General features: G+C 36.9%; 1 protein-coding gene across 10 annotated transcripts in view; it reads left to right on the top strand.

Moving 5' to 3' along the window:
- TRAF3 (TNF receptor associated factor 3) overlaps positions 1-20,028 on the top strand; it is a 70,177-nt gene that overhangs the window by 34,682 nt on the left and 15,467 nt on the right. For 8 of the 10 annotated variants that reach the window (XM_082760970.1, XM_082760968.1, XM_082760969.1 and 5 more), the window contains 7 exons: positions 890-1,146; positions 3,964-4,015; positions 6,336-6,440; positions 7,351-7,518; positions 11,618-11,698; positions 14,455-14,529; positions 16,335-16,427. In XM_082760970.1, coding sequence (XP_082617096.1) covers positions 905-1,146; positions 3,964-4,015; positions 6,336-6,440; positions 7,351-7,518; positions 11,618-11,698; positions 14,455-14,529; positions 16,335-16,427 — 816 coding nt within the window. In that variant the 5' untranslated portion in view covers positions 890-904. The remainder of the gene's footprint in view (positions 1-889; positions 1,147-3,963; positions 4,016-6,335; positions 6,441-7,350; positions 7,519-11,617; positions 11,699-14,454; positions 14,530-16,334; positions 16,428-20,028) is intronic. The other 2 variants (XM_082760974.1, XM_082760966.1) reach the window with 2 other exon arrangements.

Here is a 20,028-nt window from a genome sequence, read left to right as displayed (position 1 = left end):
TTCTATAAGCAAGGAAGTTATTCAAAGAAGGTTTTCAAATTTAATCCGCAGTGTTCTTCCTCTGTTGCTCTGCTAATTCACTGCATGCTGACCTAGAGGTATCACAGTCCAGGATAATAGCTACTGTAATTCAGTCTTCAACTGCATTAATTATTTTCTCAGCTGCCTGTCAGTTGCGCTTCATTCTAGTGAATTAATCAAGTGGCCATGTTATGTCGACATATCTCATCTGCCAATTAGAGTTGTGTCACCTGCTCTCTTCATGTGGGAATGTATGATGAAGAGGTTGGAAAGCAGTTTAATGAGTAAAAACCTGATGTTTTGTTCTAAAACAGGCTTACAACAGTGCATCTTATACATTGCTATTGCATGAGCTAGACAGGAGAAGCTGGCAATGGGGCTGTGTAGGTTCCAGATATCCCATATAGGACAGTAATGGTTATGTGCTTTTTGCAGTAGCAAGTGAGCAAAATTGAGTGTGGTGCTGTACCAGCACACCTTGTCCTCCACACACCCTGCTGCTTCCTCTAATGGCATGACTTCAATATTACTGATGTTTTTCAGTGACAGAGATAAAAGAATAAAAAGAACTCTTCCTTCTTGCTCCCAAAGCAATGCCCACAGATAACTAAGGCTATGTTTTCAGGAATGGGGCTTAATTCTTCACCTTCTAGAGCCTTTAAAAACGTAGAATACTTTAAAGAGTTGTTAAGCTTAATACATTTATGTAGATATGTTTACTTTATATGTGTAGCATGTGCATGATGTGTGGACACACCTCTCTTAGTGCTTGGTTTTTACATAGTCTATCAGATGCTAGATATGTTTTTTTATTTAAATGGAAAAAGCCTTCATTTCTCAGAGGTTTTCTTACTTTATTTCTTCGCAGAAATTATCTTAGAGCATGGATGCCAGTAAGAAGACTGAACCTCCTTTATCTGTAGAAATGGTACAACAAAGGGCCAACCCCGATCGCAGTCCTTCAGCATCGATTTATGTTCCAGAGCAAGGCGGCTACAAAGAGAAATTTGTAAATGCCGTGGAGGATAAGTATAAATGTGAAAAATGTCACCTCATCTTATGCAATCCTAAACAGACTGAATGTGGACACAGATTCTGTGAGACCTGCATGAATGCCTTGCTAAGGTAACTCTTCTTGTACTGAAACATATTTAAAACTTGTGAACTGCTGAAAACAGTATGAACACCACCATAGTTTTATGCATATATTAAGCTAATGCCTGGGGCTGGAAGTAGTCTTCATCTTGTCGATTGCTTGCTTATTTCTTATCTATATGCTGGCACAGTCATTTGTGTTTTCCTCTGGGTGAAGATGAATTAAGCTTTCCATAAATATTGTTGAAAATATTGGTAATGTGTTTTAGTTCCATGCAGCGTTGCATTAAGTAAAAATTGCATTGCCTGGAGTGTAGATTGGGTAGCTATTTTGGTCCAGAACCCATTTAATAATCTGGAGCTGTGGCTGTGTGAGGAAGTGAGCCTGCAGAGTGATAGTACCTGACCTACCTGTGGACCTGTCTTTGCAATTGAGTGGTGGGACCCTTGGGTAAATGTCACGTCTTATGGGGAAATGAAGCTCCACAAACATTCTGTATCTGTGGCCTGGGGCTTTTTGTTTTGTGGATTCTGGCTGCAATGTTGCTGAGATCTTTGGTTCAGAGTGTAGAATGTGAGTGTATGTTGCAGACAAAATAAATGCTGAGAGATACATTCTTTCCCAGTGTAGGTAAGGATAAAAGTGTGGCTATTGAAAAAGGAATATCTAGCTTTTAAGAAACATCTGTGCATCAACAGAAGTGTATTTCTTTGCCTCTCAACTTGGGTGCATTGCCAGGGATTTTATTCAGCAGTGTGATTTTGACACTTGGTCTGATATTTGGAGACCATTGTCCAAGCTTTAATCTCCTGTTGTAAATAAGCAGTCAATAGTTCCATTTACTCTTGGGAAAGCAGAAGTACAGAACAAAATGAGCTTGCTGGACGTTACACATAGGACTACTAATCTAGAGAGGATTTGTCTTTGGAAGCTCTTGGTGATCTCCCATTTACTTTTTGTCACCATTTTAAATCTAGGCAGCAGGCTATATTTCACTTGGCAATATTGTAAACTCGGGAAGGTGCAAATTAAGAATACATGCAATATGGCAAAAGAGGTTGTAGGATACTACATTACCCTGTCATGTAATAAAGAATAAGATCTGTACAGGGGAAATACCAGTGCCTGCAGCTCACTGATCAGCTCCTATAGGTTTTATGCTACAGCATGCCAAATTGAGGAGGGGAAAAAGACTTTTCTTTCAATACCCATTTTCAGTTAAGGTGTAGTTTGTTTTAAGAAATGCAGTTTTTTCTTTCTGAATGTATGTTTTGGAAGGCTCTTACATGGTTAATAGCAGTGACTGCAGAAAAACAAACACCTGGCATGCTTGGATGTGTACAGATGGACAGAGCAGACCCTTAACAATCTAAGCGGTAAGGATTCTGGCATTGCTGGAATCTGGGCAGTTTTCCTTCCCTGCTGCGAGACATGCACATGTGCTTATTACAGTGCAGCTAGAATATGTGTAATTTTACCTTCCTGTTTTTTTAACCAGTCTGTTATTGAAAAGAACACATGGCTAAGGCCATCTTCACGCTACTGTCATTGTAGGTACTTCACCATATTTAAGTGCCTGTTGCAAACAAATCCTTTAAAATTAAATTTATAGCCTTTTTTTTTTTTAAAGAAATCAAAAAATGTGCCATAAAAAAGGAAGAAAAATAAGTTGAAATTGTTTCTGTATCTGCCACCAAATTTTGTCATTCAGTGTTGGTATGCTGCTGCACACACACTGATTACATGCTTGCAGGTTCTTTTCCAGGGTTATTTGAGGACAAAGAACTGGGAGTCAGTGTAGATAACAAAAAAAAAAGTCTGCTCAATATGCAGCTGTAGCTTAAAAGAGCAAGTGGGATGCTTGAGTGAATTCAGTAAAAGCGAGGAAAGGATGACATCGTATTAAACACTATATGCCCTCAAGTAGATTAGTTTCTCTCCCTTCCTTTCTTTTTTTTTCTATCTAAGAAAAATATCACAGATATTGAGGCTGCGAGACAGTGAAGATGCTCTGAAATACGTTAAGACATAAAGAATGGTCACTTCAATGAGTAGAAGCCAGTGGGGTGATTTGAAATAACTATACTGAACTAACTATACTGATTATATAAAATAATCAATTCAGCCTTCTACATTGATCTGCAATGCTGCAAACAGCAGCAATTTGCAGTCTGTCGGTGAGATGCTTTACAAAAGAACTTACCTAGCTGCTAAATAGTGCTTTTCATCCACAGATCCCAGATCTTTATGAGGGAGATCACTATGGGTATCCCCATTTTACTTGGGGGAGAAGGAGCTGCAAAGAAATAAAGGGATTTGTACTAGATAAAGGGAGCAGGGGTCTGTAACAGCTACTAAAACCATAACAAATGTGAGAGAGATGGACATGTATCCTTTTATGGTAAAACTATTTAAAATTCTCTGTCAGAGAGAGTAAAGTTTAATTATGTGGTGTTTGAAAAACATCTGGATAATTGAAAGAGGCAATATTTTGCCTGTTTGCAGTGATAAGAGAAGGAAAAAGAATTGTGGATCAGGTGCAGGCTTGTAAAATAGAGGATAAATTTTGATGACTTGAAGAAAACCACTCTGCAGGTGTCTAGAGGCATCATGGAGGTCTTACTGCCTTGGGAACGCCAGACTCTGTTCCAAATTCTTGAAATAACATAATGTTGTTATCTCATTATAATAAGCTATATTTACTTCCAACAGTTAAAAAAAAATAAAAAATAAAAAAATAAAAAAAATTGAACAGTCTTAACCAAGTAAAATGCCTATTAAGGTGAAGTTCTTATACTGTAAAAATTCAGTTGAGTTAAAATACAGCTTTTTTCTTTTCTCTGCAGTTCTTCAAGTCCAAAATGTACAGCCTGTCAAGAAAGCATAGTGAAAGACAAGGTATTGTTACAATTGTTTCTTACTCACAGTACTGAATTGTGTAGCATATCTAAGATGTGTTAAGTGCTTTCTGGCAATTATTTCATAAGCCTAATAAGCTATCTACAGAACATAGTTTTGCTCTAGAATCTGAGCTGTTTATTTTATCTAGGAAGACAGCTTATTTTTGATGTTAACTACGTGGCAGAAAACTGTGCTGGCTTCATCCCTAATGGTCTGTCCAGATGTTGTATCTTGTTTTCATAGCTGGAAGCTGCAGCAACATACTGCACTTCTTTCATCAGCTGGAATGATGGTAACAAATATTGCATCTACTGTAGTTTTGCAGAGGCTGTGACAGGTCTAAGCAAACCTTACTCCTGATTTGGCTCTAGACCATGTCTACTGTTGACTAGTTCTGTTTTACATGGTGGTGTTTTGTGAACCACACTGGAAACAAAACTGTGTGGAGTTACAGTAACTGTAACAGACTTGGAGACTTTTTATTTGGATTAGTTATTTCACTGATAATCTCTGTTGTATTTCACAAGAAAACTGCGTTGCTTCTGAAAGGTTGAGGGTAGAGAAAATTATTTTTGACTATGCATTTCTTACATTAGACTTTTCTGAAGTGTTTAGTAAATTCTTCGTGTCAGTAGTCTTTACTGCCTGAATAAATGCTTCTAATAGTAACCATTTTCAAGAATATGCTAGTGGATACATCAATCTCTTCTTGTCTTAACACAGAGCACTTCTCTGAAAAGTGCTTAATTCAGTTTTGACATGGATGGGCTTCCGAGGAGCTCAAACCAATAATCATGATGTCTACTTTATTCATCATTTCAGCTCTGGCTTTCTAGCTCCCAGTACACATAAATATGTACATTTATGATGAAAGTTCAAATATCTTTAAAATAGGAGGATGACACAAAGGGCAGCATATATTACATATGTTAGACTAAGTGTGCAAGTCAGATGGTGATTTTCATGAAACTGGAAACCTGTATCTTCCCACAGAATGTTGGTGTCCAAAATCAGTAAAGAGCTTTTAGACAGTCTTGGCAAAACTTCAAGAATCATCTTCTTATCTTAACTTCAGTTGGCAAAGCTGTGCCTAGTAGCACTGTGTATTACTGAAGGGGGGAGGAATGATCTGCAGTGCTGAAAATTGGTTATTTAAATGAGATTTGTTGATTCATTAAACTTCACATGTACATCTGAAAAGTAAATAAAAATCGGTGACCTGTGTCAGATTGGTTGCAGTATTTTTTTTTTTTTCCTTTACTGATACTGGGGATAGATTTATAAACACTGGACAGTGCTGTTGTTGTTATTAAATGCTGGCATGCCGAACAGTTCCGTGGTTGGAACTGTAGGGACCGTAAGCTGTAGGGATACATTTCACAAAACCCCATTTATCAGTGAAGTAGTCATAGTTGGACTTGGTCTTTGGTATTTCCAAATGGCCATGGATGCAATTTCAACTAACTAGGGTTTCTATCCATTCAGTTTGCACTTAAGAACAGCAAAGAACAGCCATAAGGGCATCCAGTCCTTTCCCAGTTTCTGCCCCTAGCAATAGGGCTTCTTGGTAGTGTCATTACATTCTCTCTGAAACAGAATTTTTTTTTAAATGGGATATCATGTGTAAAAGGTACAAAGTCTAACCCCCTTAGCTCTCTACTTCTAACTTCTTGCAGTTCTATTATAGATAAAAATGCCGGAAAGGCTTACAAACATCAAAATGGAGAGATGGTTAAAGCCTTCTTATCAGTGAAATAGTAAACCTCCTCTGAACTAAGACCTTAGAATTTCTATAACTATGTACTATCAGAGAAGTGTAAATAGGTGTTCAAACAAACCAGGCTGGTCATTGGGTGACTGCCTTCCTTGAAATCCTCTCTTTAAACCACTGTTTCAACTCTTTTTTTTTTTTTTTTTTTTTTTTTTTTGTCTTATGGTATTTTATCTAACGTACTAGCTTCCCAAATAACGTGAAGAGTTCTAGTTTACATCTACTGTAGGCAAACAAATAGCAAAAATCATAACCTTTTCTTTTACCTTCCGCCTTTACTGTATTTGTAGTAAAGGTGGAATAATAGTAGAGCATCTGTCCAAATATCTTTTGTCACCGGGCTGCTTCACAGTGGAGAAATCTGTGATGTGCACATTAAGAAAAATCGAATGGTAGCATTTTATTTTTGGCACGTAAGGTTAAAATTAAATGACATCGCTGTAGCTGAATTGCATGACTTCTTTCTTTGAACTTGCATATTCTTGAAGGGGTTTAAGTTTCTAAGATGAAGTGGCCTTTGATCTTATTTTATTTTTTTCCCTTCAGGTGTTTAAGGATAATTGTTGCAGGAGAGAACTTCTTGCCCTTCAGATATACTGCAGAAATGAAAACAAGGGCTGCAAAGAACAACTGTCTCTGGGTCAATTACTGGTAAGTAATCAAACATAGTCATAAGCTTTCTTTTGAGTTAAAGAATGAGAACAAATCTTGCAAATGAAAACCCTGGCCAGTGTCTTGCTCACACTGGTGATTAAGCTGCTTATTTACAAAGTTGGAACAGAGTTAGATCCTTTTGGAATTCATCTTTTTGATATGCTGTGAGGGATTGTGGTGAAAAAATAATGTGGTTGTGTGACACTAAAGCGCTCTGAAACGTAAAAGTGCAAAGCAGGGACTAGAGAGAACTTAAAAAAAAAAAAAAAATCGGGAAAAATCCTAATATATACCTTAAAAATGTGAGGGTTTTTTGGTGTGTTTATTTCTTTTATTTTTTATTACCAATGATAATCCTCTGACATAAGTGGTGGTTTATGCATGGAGTTGTGTAACCTTTGGCTTCAACAGACTCATACAGAACTTGCAGCTTTGTTTCACAAAGGTATAACAGTAATCTAGTAATTTAACAGTCAGAAGGAATGGTTATACAGCAGTCTGCAGTGAGCTGTGTGGGTATTTAAACTTGCTGTGAGTGAAACAGATAAAGTATTTAAACCCTAAAACCTTGAAGCAGCATATATGTCTGTCAGATAACATACATTGAAAAAGAATTCTTGCCTTTTGTTTAATTAGTCTGTGTGAAATTTCATACATACGCAACTTTCATACTGAAAGCATATATCTTTACCTAGAAAGCAGATTTCACTGTATTAAACACTGTCAATTCAGTGTTACCTATTCCTGAGTAGACTTGTTGCTATTTGCACACTCTCGTATGCAAGGTAACTTCTCTTACTTTGGTCCTAAGGTTACTTTGGTTTTGAAGTTGTTTAACATGGGATGTCTTCAAAGGAGAGAAGAAATGCACAAAACTTAGTTGGCTTGACTTTTCTTCATCTTTCAGATGCATTTGAAAACTGATTGTCAGTTTGAAGAACTTGCATGTCCTCGTGCTGATTGCAAAGAAAAAATATTAAGAAAAGATTTGCCAGACCATGTAGAGAAGACCTGTAAATACCGGGAGACAACTTGTAAATACTGTAAAAGCCAAGTCCCAATGATTATGTTGCAGGTGCGGTATTTTCTTGTTTCAAGATTCCATATGTTAAAATGGAGAAATAACTCTTCATGTTATGTTTAACTGCCAATAGAGTATTGTCCTCTCAGACTTAGTAGCTCAAAACAGAAAATAGGCAGTCTTTCGGAACACTTTTTTTTTTTCTGTGCTACATTCCCCAGCTACTGCAGTGACTGGGGAATGTATTCTGGTTTAGTTCTGATGTTCAGATACTGCACTTTAAAAAATAAATTAGATTCACTGCCTGATAATGACACTACAGTAACTTCTGCCTTGCTTTTCTCTTTTGCTTAAATTGATATAATCTAACTCCTATCATAACAGTTGAGTGTTATACTGGAAATACATAAGTATTAGCTATTGACTGGGGAAATAACTTTTGTCTAACCCTTCTTGGGTACAGTATGAACTGTTAGAGGAAGGAAGGCAGCAATGTGGTAACAGAATGTCTTAGTGTGACCACTAATGGTGCAGGACAGGCCTAGGCCAAATTTCTGCTGTTCTGGCATATAAGTAACTTGCCTGATAAGCAGCCTGTTGTGAATTACTAAGTACAGAGCAGAGAATGAGAGAGACATACATTTTTTTAGACATAGAATTGTAAGCTGAGTGTGTGCATTATTTCCCATATTTTATGCTGATTGTCTCTTGCTGTAATTACGATAGCTCTCTATTTACATAATTTCTATAATTTGATAGTTTCTATAATTTGACAGTCTTAGATTTCAGCCCTCTTAGTATGCTAAGAGTGGTCATTTTCAGCTGTGTTCTTGTATATTGTTAAGTGAATCCTCACAATGATGAGAAGCATTCCTTGCTCAGATAAGCTTTTACAAAAAAGCATAGGCTGAATCTTGCCAAGTTTGGAAGTATGTCTTTAACATATTTCAGTATATACTTGCAAGGTTTGGTACAATTAGTAATTGTGCAATTACCTAGCATTAGGTGGTTGAGATATACAAAATAGGCAAAGAATATTTTATGTACCTATTTTATTCTTGCACATGCAAATGTGAAAGTGTGTTTAGTTAGATTATGGCTGGTATTCTCCCAGAATTTTCTTTAGTTTGGGAATGGATAATAGACAAAGAATGACACTAAAAAATGTGTTCAGTCTTAATGGACAAAATCAGCGAGTATTAGATAGGTCTTGTTATACAACTGGTTTTCCATACCTAATTAACATGCTTGTGGGATCCTTGTAGACAATTGGTTTTTATTGGGGCAATGCAGTTATCACCATTTACATTTTTTGAGTCTGAAATCATCCTTACCTTTTGAAGAACATAAAACTCTGTGTTAGTTTCAGAAATCTCTTTTATCAGATATTGGTGGATTTAACACTTACGAAATCTTTGAACAAGTGGTAGCTTTCAAGATACTCAGAAGCTGAGACAAGGTTTTCTACCAGATTTTAATTCAGTGATTTACCTTTTATGTATTCATGTTGGAAATAAGAATGACATTACACTGAAGTACAGAAAAGAATAGTTGTAAATAAAGTAATTGTTCTTCTCTTCCAAGATCTTCTCCAGATCCTTTCCTATATTTTCAGAAATTCAGTGATTATAGAAATGCTGCTGCTGTTGTTTTTTATGGCCTGATTGTGTTACCTCATTATACTTTGGTAATGAGGAGAATTAGAAGCTTAATGAGACCGAACATTTGAACAAAAGGCTCCTTTTGACTTATTAGAGTTTTGTCACCCAGAGACTGAGTTCATCTCTAGCTTCTGTAGCCTAATTTTTTTTAACGTAATAATGACTGAAGCAGGCCTCAGTGACTTGAACTGAAAATGGAGATAGAGGGAGCGTACTGAGAAAAAAGGTATGCAAATGGAAACAAAAATAATTTTACCGGAGTACATATGGTTTGTGTCTTCATAGAATCCCATGATCTTGGGGGGTAGGAAATCCCCGTTGTTGAAGGCAGACTCTCTAGTTAACAAAGTTAGTTCACTTTTTTTAGATTGCATTTGTCTTGCCTGCACTGTTGATAGGTGCGTTAATGTTTTTTGATGGGTAATCCACAAAGTTAGTTGAAAGTTTATCCTATAAAATTTATAGTTGGGTAGTGTTAAGATACAGATCTGGAAGGACAGCATTACTTGGTGCCTAGGCTCTTTGCTACCTCCCTGCCCCTGCTAAGGCAATCTGAACTTCAGTCAGTAGTTGGCAATACAGCTGAGCTGGCTGGGACAGCTGCTGGGGTAGACATGAGACCTTGCTCCCTTGTTGCTGCTTTTGGGGCTAGATGTGTCCCTAATGTGGCCGTAGCTTCTCTAGAGAGCTGTGTTAATATTCTGCCTTCCCTCACCTGTGCTCGCTGCTCCCCAAGTGGTGTGCTGCCTTTGGCTTTAGGTTTTATGTGCTTGGCAGCATGTGATATTCAGATATTCTGCCATGGGAATGAGATCAGTCTGTATCCTGAGGTCACTGGTTTCACTGGGTGGACCTTGGGAGAGGAGCTGGAGAGAGGGCTGTCAGTGGGTTGCACGGGGCCTTTTTGTTATCAACCGTGAGGGAACTTTGAGCATTTATTTCATAGCCTTAGTCAGATAGCCTGGGTAGGTTAGAGAGAGCTAAAATTAGGGAAGGGATGTTAGAAGGGAGTAATTTTATTTTGTATTTCCCAAACAATCGGAGAAGTCTGTAGGACAGTAGGCTCCCAGGGCTGCATGGTAGTGTGTGATGTCTCTTCAACACAGTGACGTGTGGGGTCCAGGTCCAGTTCTTAAGTCTGTCAGAAGATATGGTCCTATAGCTGTTCTTCATCAGAATACTGCAGTCACTGTGGCAGAAGTTGTTCTGGGGAGAGGTGTTCTCAGTCTGTGCGAGCACAGAGCCTGTTTGGGTAGCCATGTCCTGGTGGGGTAGGCCTGAACCTAGCTCCTTGCACCTTTCAGGAGGCTGTCCTGGCTGTCTGGCTGAGGAGCAACCTAAGCTTTCTTGCTTTCTGTCTCTGACTGTGTGCGCTACACCAAGTGAGGTAGTGCAAGTCAGAGGGATCCCAGGAAGGACTTGCTTCACGCAGAAGGACAGGATGCCCGATCTGCTTTTAAAACCGAGGACGTATATGTTCTCCGATGCTCACAGATTTATGACTGAGTTCTGAACCAAGACCTTTCACATCTCAGAGCTTGCGTCTCCCTTGTCTTGGTTTTGTTTCAAAGATAGACATCTATACTGGGCAAAAAAGGCATGCTACATCATCTTACTTTTCTAGTGGGCTTATAAATCTAAACCTTTGTTTCCTTTGCTTTTCTTAAGTACCAGAAATGAAACAGTTTGTTTCAAGTTGAATGGGACCTTTCCCTGACATAAAATGAAAACTTTTTTTCCAGATTTTTCATTTTGCTGAGAAAAACTGAGAAGAAATGCAAATTCAGTTAGACTGGGCCTGATTTTCTTCCCTTTCTATGGTGTTTTGGTTTGACAGCAATACTAAGGTATCTGTCATCAGCTAGGTTCAGATCAAAATGCCTGCCTAGCAGTGTGATAAATTTCATCTCTTTGAACATTGGATGTGTAGCAATGAGACTCAGTATCAGATGTTTGGGAATAAAAGTTAGAAAACCATCGGAAGGGAAATATCCTTATATAGGAGGGAAAGCTTATCAGAGATGGTACAATGCATATTGCTGGAGAGCTTTTTCATGCACTGTATGTTCTTAAAAAAAAAAAAAAAAAAAAAAAGGCATAAGGACATCTGCAGTGGTTCTATTCACTCTTAAAGGTGCTTGATTTTTGTGAGTAATTCTTGAGGGAGAAAACTTGATTTTTATTATTTCATTGTTCCTGAGTAAAAACAAAATACTAATCAAGAAGATTTACTCTAATGAAACAAGACAATCTTTATTAAAGTTTTATTTTTTTGTTCTTAAAACAAGAAAATATTTATTTTTGGTTCAGAATCTATCAAAAGCATTAAAGGATGTTTCAGCAATTGCAGTTGTGTAACTGCACAATTAGGATTAATGTTGGAAAAAAAAAGTGTATTTTTAATTATTGTAGGATGCTTTTCTTTGCAGGTAAGTGCTCATTAACTTCAGAGTACAAGCTGATCTGTGGTTTGTTTGCTTTTTCCTCTGTAGAAACATGAAGATACAGACTGTCCATGTGTCATGGTTTCATGTCCTCACAAATGTAGTGTTAAGACACTCATGAGGAGCGAGGTAAGAAGTCTTGCCCAGTGTTGTGCTGGAAAATCAAATATTTTTTTAGTAAGATCTCGCAAGAATTTTGCCAGAAGCCATTTCCTTCATTAAAATGTGAGATCTAAAGAAAAGCTTTTTCTACCACACAGTTAAGTGTGATTAACACTCAAGTATCTTTAATGATTTATTGAAAAACTACTTAAAAAATAATTTCTTAGTTTTGTGTCTATATTACACTTGGCTTACCCAAGACTAGTGCATGTCTCTCCTGCTTTCTTTTTAACAACATCCCCCCCTCCACCCTACCCTAGTGTAAAGCATTTGTTGAGCACAATAGAGCAGCGTCTCAGGGTAGTGATTGTTTGTATTAAAATAGAATGAGTGAATGAAACTTTAGTGCACGTTGACAAGAGTTAAAGACTAGAAAAATATAAGGAATTGCTAGAAAGCAGAATCATTCTATGGAAAAATGTAAAGTAAGGTTATTAAATATGGGGAAAAAATAACAAATGCTTGGAGAACTAGCATGACGTACAGGGTAACATGAATACAACATGCCTACAGCCAGATGCAACAATGCATAAAAATTTCTTTTAATGCATAGAGACTATGCATAGAACGATAACATAGACCAGATTAAAGCAAGCAAACAAAATAAAAACCCAAACACACAAAGTGTCATCTTCGAACAGATCTTTGTTCTTATAAGCAGGTATAGGTAGCTTCTGTCAGTCGATGTGCATTATTTTTTTCCTCAAATAGAACTTTCTGAGGATGGGGAAGAGCTTATTTAAGTCTTCAGCACTCTGTAAACCTCATTTAAAGAAAGCCAAGTTTCTGATCTGAGGATGTCAGCTCATCTCTTTCTACTTATACTTCCTCGGTTGGATTTTTTTCAGTTACACTTGTAAATTATTAATCATACATCACAGTACCCAAGGTGTATAAAGCACCTCCCAAACATGGGCAGCATTTTCCTTTAGGATAATGAAATCTAACATGTATGTTAGATAACAGAAATTAAACAGAAATTAACAGAAATTAAACTGCTAAGAAAAAAGAAAGTATATATCCTGGGCCAATTCTGTCAGCAAGTTTCTGAATTAAACACTTCTGAGTTTAGACCCTGGTTCTGGAGCACTTGTGCATAGTTAAATCTTGAGCAGTTATTTTGTGAAGAGGTATATCTTACTGCTAAAGAGAATTGTCCCACTAATTTGCATGACATCAACCCAGGCTTTATCACTTCATTGCACATATAGCCAGAAAGGAGTTCTGAAACCACTGGTAGAATTAGAACTTCAATCTTGCCCTGCATCATACGATGTTACATGTTGCTTAATTTTTTTCTGATCCCGTCAGTGTATATATATACGTGTATAATATAGCTTAGCTGCATGGTTAGGGACAACAATTCTAATGCCAAAAATGGAAAAATGCCTGCCTAACAGTTTGAGAAAATTCTGTAGCGCACAAAAAGCGACTATCTAACTGTAGAATAAATGGCAATTTTTCATGTTTAATTCATAATTCTTTGGCAGACTTCTAGTTTGGAGAAGTTGAAAATGTGGCATTCTAGTAAGCCTGCTATACCACATGTCTCATTCTTATTTGGTCTCTTTTCTGAACCGTGTGTTTCTTTTGAAACTACAGTATGAATTTCTACAGATAGTGAAATGTAATAGGTGTATATCAGAGATGAGTGACTGCATCTCGGTATCAGATTGTAAAGCCTGTCCTGTCCGTTCCAGAGCTGCAGGTTCAAAGCAGAAATTGGTTCGCCCCTTCTTCCTTGGAGGTGGATGAGCTGATGAGTCATATGGGACTTATTGTGTGGGAATTTCACATGAGATCTTGAAAGCCAAAAGAGTGGTACCAGCTGAGGAGCTAGACTCTAGCTCCTGTCTGCTTTGTGGGAAAGACAAATTGCAGATCCTCTTTTTGAAGAGAGGGTGTTTGTTGCTCTGTCCTTTGCAAAAATGGCTCTTTGCTCCAACTTTTAGGCAGTTTGCATCTAGCTGCTGCCCTCTGTGCTGCAATGGCTGTTGTCTGTATATATGCATACGCTTCTGTGAATTGGTTTATTTTGAAAGGAAAAGTGGTCTGTGTTCATAATAATCTAAAATACTGGAATAAATCTCAATCTGTGAAAAATGCAGGCATTTTACTAATCAGTTTTAGTCCGGTGTACTGCATTTTAAAAAGTTACTTAACTGTACCTACTATAAAACTGTCTGTTTCATGCAGTACTTGTTTAGTCTTTTTTGTGTAATATAACCATTAATTTTGGCACTGAGAATTGCATGTGATGTTTTGAAAAATTGGTTCCTTGTGCAGTTAGAGTTAGAAAAGATGTACTTTGCTACAGTGAAACTGATCCTAAGACTTAACCAGAACACCAGTAAAAATCACTTGGTGAGCAAAGATTAGTCATTCATTAAAGTCCATTCATTAAAGTCAAATGAAATAATATGAATAATTGTAAACTGTTCTTGTTTGCTTTTTTAATTGGGTTGCTTACTGAAATAGTCTTTAGTAGAAGTTTCACTGTATATTAAATGTATCACACTGTATACTGTATTGGCATGTGCGTGTGGTTTACATATGTGTATATAAAGTATTTGCACTTTAGTTCAGACTGGAGAAAATATACACACGTGTATTGTATGTTCTGCAAATGGCACACTACAAATCTGATAACCTGTGCCCTTTATGTTTTGAGCATTATCATGCAAACGTCTTTTGCCAAAACTCACATTTTTTTCCTATTGCAGTTGAATGCACATTTGTCAGAATGTATTAATGCCCCAAGTACCTGTAGTTTTAAGCGTTATGGCTGCACTTTTCAGGTCAGTATATAACAATTATACTTCCCAATTGATGAAAGTCTGCAAGTAGAACTTAACTCTTTGGCGTGAAAGTTCTGGACTTCTCTAGTCTTGGTTAAGAAAAAGTCATCCAGTTGGACCAAATGATTAAGCAGCAGAGATGATTGTTGTTTTTTTTTGTCCATTTTAAAAGTAAATGATATTAAAAACCCATACATTCCTTTAATGCTTTGACAGTTCAGTTGTTAGGTACATCTTTGTTGAAACAGGGAGGTTGACATATTTGAAGAACTTAGTAAGTTAGAATAAGAGTAATGTTGCTTCTGTTCTTCAGAAAATAAACCAGTAACTTCACTTGTTTCTATGAAAGTATTTATTTTCTTAACCTAGGTATGTTTATATTTTCTTTCATTTGTTTGTCTTAGCATTTTTATTAAGTTTAGACATAGATGAGCCCATTTAAAACATGTATTATGTGCATTCATATGTCTGTGTGCACATAGGTGTATAGTCAAAGTATAGCTGAAATCTGTTTAAAAAAATGTTCTAGACTTTAATCTTAGCACTCCCTGTGATGTTAATTAAAAAAAATATATATATCTAACACTGGATTCAGTAGTAGTATTCCAATCACTTGTAATGTTCTGCTCCCGATGGCATATATCATAGCGATTTTGTATGCTTATATAATGAAAGGATTATTCAGGAAATTTCAGAAACTGCTGACAGGAAAAAATTGAGTTTATCAGATAGTGTCATTCGTTTGTTAGTCCATGAGAGCTTAAAGAGACAAGAACTGTAAGTAGCAACACTTCTCAATAAACTACTTCCAGCAGGTATTTCCAGTTTTTTAAATAATGAGCATTCATCATTTTAAGTGTTAGCAGTAATGCTCTTAGTTGTAGAATTGATCAATGCTATAATCCTGCCCACTGTTATGTCGTATGTATTGCCATTCATTTTATGTATGTATATGTGTGCATATATGTACATATATCCACATATATATTTTTAATACTTTATATAGAGTACATACTTTGAGGATCATTGAAACCTCTTCAGTTTCTTTGGAGCTTATCTGCCATCGCTGCTAATACACTCTGCATTGCAAAACACTTACTGAAGTAGGTGTAATGCAACACAATACAAACAAAGTAATATGGTCCGCATCTTATGTACTCTGTATATGATCTATGTGTGTTCTGTAAACTTCTTATACAGTGATTATTTGTAACAGCATTTATAGCTTGTGCAGAGGCAGCGTATTTGAATATCATAGAGCTATCATGATAACATCTTAGGATGACAAACTAGTCATTGAAATATTTCTCAAAGTAGTTGATAAAGCTGGCAGTTTCCAGTGATGAATTTGTCTTAAATATCTGTCTTTAATACTCAACTGAGGGTAAATTTAGTGCTTTTGAAGCTGCTTATGAAATACAACAGAAGTTTAAATTACGCTTTGGGGAATTGGACACTTTAGGTTTTGTATGCCTCAAGAGTTTTATTATGCTTTATTTAGTGTAAAGCTACGCAGAAGGCTCTGAAATACAATTCATTTTGTAAATCTTGCTCGCCTTTATTGTCTCTGACGTATAGAGTTTATTGGATGGAGATATATGGCAGTTGTATAAAACACTTGCTATATTAACTGTTTTCCTGACTTTTGTAAATTCTCAAGTAGATTTCCCTTCTCTCTACAGTTCTGCAACATGCATCCGTGAACCAAAATACATAGTGTTGGTTCGATGTCTTGATATACTCTTTCTTTGTAGGTTTAAAAGAAGTGGAATTGGCTAAAATGTATAAATTCTTTGTTGTCACAGGGAACAAACCAACAAATTAAAGCACACGAAGCCAGCTCAGCAGTGCAGCATGTTAACTTATTGAAAGAGTGGAGCAATGCTCTAGAAAATAAGGTATATCTTCTACTCACTTCTAATTTTCATTGATTTCTTTAAATCATCTAAAAGTACTGGAAGAAGCACTTTTTTTTGTTTAACAGCTGTTCAACAGTACAGCTAAAGCAGTAGTAGGCTCCAAAAGCACTCAAGCCACATATTGTAACCCTACCTTTATTATAATAGAATGCTATAAGAAACTTGGCTTCGCAACTCCATGTACAATTTTCCTCATTGGTAGCTTATTAGTTAAAACACTCTGTTCACTTAGATAAACCACCTTAATATTTAATATAATATCCAATATTAAATACCCTCTCTGAGCTGCCTTCTTACAAAAAAGAGGGTTCTGAAAGCTATGGCAGTACTATGAGCTGTATTTTTTCTACCTCAGTATTTTTCAAGGGGTAACGTTACTAGAAATAGCATGTAATAAACTAGTTTTTGTTTATTTTTGTTCTTGCTCTCCAAACTTGATGACCTGCAAAGGTTAATTAAAGTAAACATCCTGTAACTCTTGGGGATGATGACTTCTGCTTTGGCATTGGACCAGAGTGAAGTTGTTGCAGTGCATCCTTGACTTTCATAGTATTTTAGATTGTTTGGGATTTAGGAGATTCTGGAAATCACACAAAGAACAGCCATGATCTTGGGAATAGTTTAAATGACTTAATTCTTAATTGGAGAGCAGATGGTTAAGCTTCTGATTTTTAAAATGCAAAATTTCCGAAGTAGTTGTTGCTTTTTTGCATCTTTTGGAAAAGGTTGCTGTTCTTATAGTTCTACATACGTTAAATAATACTGTTGCTTTTTTTTGGTGGTAGTGGGGACCCCAGAACTAATAGAACTGTTCTAGAAATGCAGGCAGAAGAATTAGGAGCCCCTTTAGGTTTTTCTAGAGTGAGTTAAATGAGAGTAGTAATCCCAGCCTAACTTCAGTGGCACTTGGATATGTGTAGCTTGTGACTTCTGTCATCTCCCAGCAGACTGCTAGCAATGGTTTAGCAAGCTGTCTTGAAAGTGCTTTCCTCTGCTGGTCTAGCACAGTGCTCTGTCATGCATGGGTTTCCAGCAAAGTCCTGCAGCTACAGGAAATGCAGTTTTAAAGCAGAAGTTAACAGGAACAGCAAAATACAGTTTTGTCCCTAGCATATTAGTCTGTGGATTGCATTTTTTTTTTTTTAACTTGAAGTTCTGTAAGGGAAACCATTGAGCCTGCGAGAGGTCTAGTGCAGTGTTAACTCTTTTCACGTACAATTTTTACTAAGTGTGTAAATTTTAGTTTGTTGGTCAATATCAATACTTAAGTTTGCTTTTGCACTTGAATCTTTCTGTTAATGTAGGAACTGTGCATTTTTGGTTTTAACAGATACCAATTCATATCCTTAGTTTTGTTTTTCATTAGTCTGAGTAAAACGATGCAATTTATTTTGCATAATTGGGGAAGAAGCAGCGTTCCCTGTGACTTCCAGAATAGATCACTTCCTGCCTTTTGGCAGTGTCCTGAGAGGTGCTTCATCATTTACAAAATGCTCAGCAGTTCTGTGTCTGTCTCTTTCAGAGCTAAGAGAATATACACTTTACTATGTTTTTTAATGTGTTGATAGTTCTTTTAACTTCCATTTAGGACATAACTGCTTATCATTGTTTGTCCTTTTTTTTTATTTGTCCTTTTTCTTTTTCACTTCCTGCTTTGTAGACTTCTTCCTATTCATAATAAAGAGTTGAATCACTGGAAATCCCAAGACAGTGCCAAGTTACCAGAATAGCTAACCACATATCATATGTTAGTGACTTTATTCTAGAGAAGGGTAATAAAATTTGTAACTTCCTTGTTGTTCTCTTTGAGAAAAAAAACGCTCTGCACTGAAGACAGTGCAAAGTTGACTTGGCTGACGAATATCACAAATCATGGCCCCACTGAAGTTGGTGGAAGTCTTGTCACTGGTTTCTGGAGAGTAAAGATCTCATTAGGGGTACTCACTGTGAAATGCAGGGGATAGGAGACGTTGCCTTCTCCCAGTCACAGTGGTCTTTAACAGAGATGTGGAGTACGCAAGCTGAAAGCCTTCATAGCTACAAAGGCTGTGCTGAGTTACGACTTAAGTATTTGAATGGTCTTATTAGCAAAAAGTAGTTAAGAGGAGGTCAGATTTAAAATCTTGAATCACAAGTTTGTGGGATGAATTAAAATTGAGTGCTCTATTTGCTCTGTTATGGGACAGACTTGCAGACTGAACTCCTCTAGGTTTTATGGTGATGGAAGTAATGATTTGAACACAATTTTGTGGCTTTGTACCATTCTTAAAGAAATCTGGTAGAAACAGTTTATTTTTAATGTGACTTAAATATGGGACCTGTCTGTTCTAATCAGATTCTTTGTGGCTTGAGGGTTTCTTTCAGTCTGTTTGCTAATCAATAGTGGTAAGAATAGCTTTATTTGAAAAACTGCTGAATAAGAACACACTTTACCCTAGCAGTTTTTCAAATATGACCAAAAAGTAAAGGAAGCTGATGGTTGATGCAGTTTGTAAGTGGATGCCCTGTTTCCTTTACGCTGTTTTTCATTTAATTAACCTAAGCTCCAAAGACTTATGCCAAATGTAATTATGAAACTGCATTTAGTGTTTAAAGATTTCTTATTCACAAATTGCCACCTAAATACAGTTACTGAGTTAGCATCGACTGCTCTTTATGATTAAGGACTGCAGGACATAATTCTGTTTCTCTTATGATCTGTAAAACTGCGTGGAAAATCTTGGTACAAGATAAACCCACGTGTTATAGCTTGTACAAAAATGGAAATGTAAGGCAGTAACACTGTGCCACTAGCATTACGACTGGGAGGCCTGAGCAGGAAAAAGTGAGAGGGAATGTAAAGATCACGATTAACTGAAGAACTCTGATTCATTAAGGAAAAGGAGGATGTAAAAATGGCTACCCCAGCAGATCTGAAATAAGTGGGAGGCAGGGGAGCTAATTTAAATTTGCACTTGTTCTTGAGAATTTTCTGACACCTAGGCATGCATTCCCATAGCCTCAGGATTTTTGCTCCCTGCATGGGTGAAATCAGCTTAGTCTCATTACTGGTGACCAGCCCTTTTGTGCTAGTGTTTGATAGATAAAAGGTGGAGCTATTTTAAGTGTTTCTATACACACATGTTATGCTATATGGAAAGGTAGATACCAACCTATAATATGAAGTATCATCTCTCTGTTTTTGGGCCCATGTTCAACGCGCTGAATGCCTTTGGACTCTGGCGGTCCTTTTGTGCACAGTTTAGGCTAGTATAGAGATTAAAATTATTTGCCTTTTTAAACAGGCTAGCTGCTTGAGTCTGGGAATGCAGTGATGCTCAAGTAATCCAACTGTGTCTGATTAGAGGGCAGTTACAGTAGTGGAATTCTACAGAGGTATCCACATCAGAAGTAAAAATGGTGTGACCCCAAATGCCAGTGTATTTGCTGAGGCAGGGGATAAGTTTTGGGGGGAACATGAAGCATCTAAGTAACTGGTCTTAATGTGGAATGTTTATCAAAAGATTTTGGTGGGTTGAAAACAGTGCTGCTCGTTATCCACATTAAAGATCTAACTGTGGAATGAGTCTGGATATAGGAT

The sequence above is a fragment of the Aythya marila genome (assembly GCF_965140915.1).
Source record: "Aythya marila genome assembly, chromosome: 5".
Lineage (NCBI taxonomy): Eukaryota > Metazoa > Chordata > Aves > Anseriformes > Anatidae > Aythya > Aythya marila.
Note: the sequence above shows the minus strand (reverse complement) of the source record. Positions and strands in the feature narration are given on the sequence as shown.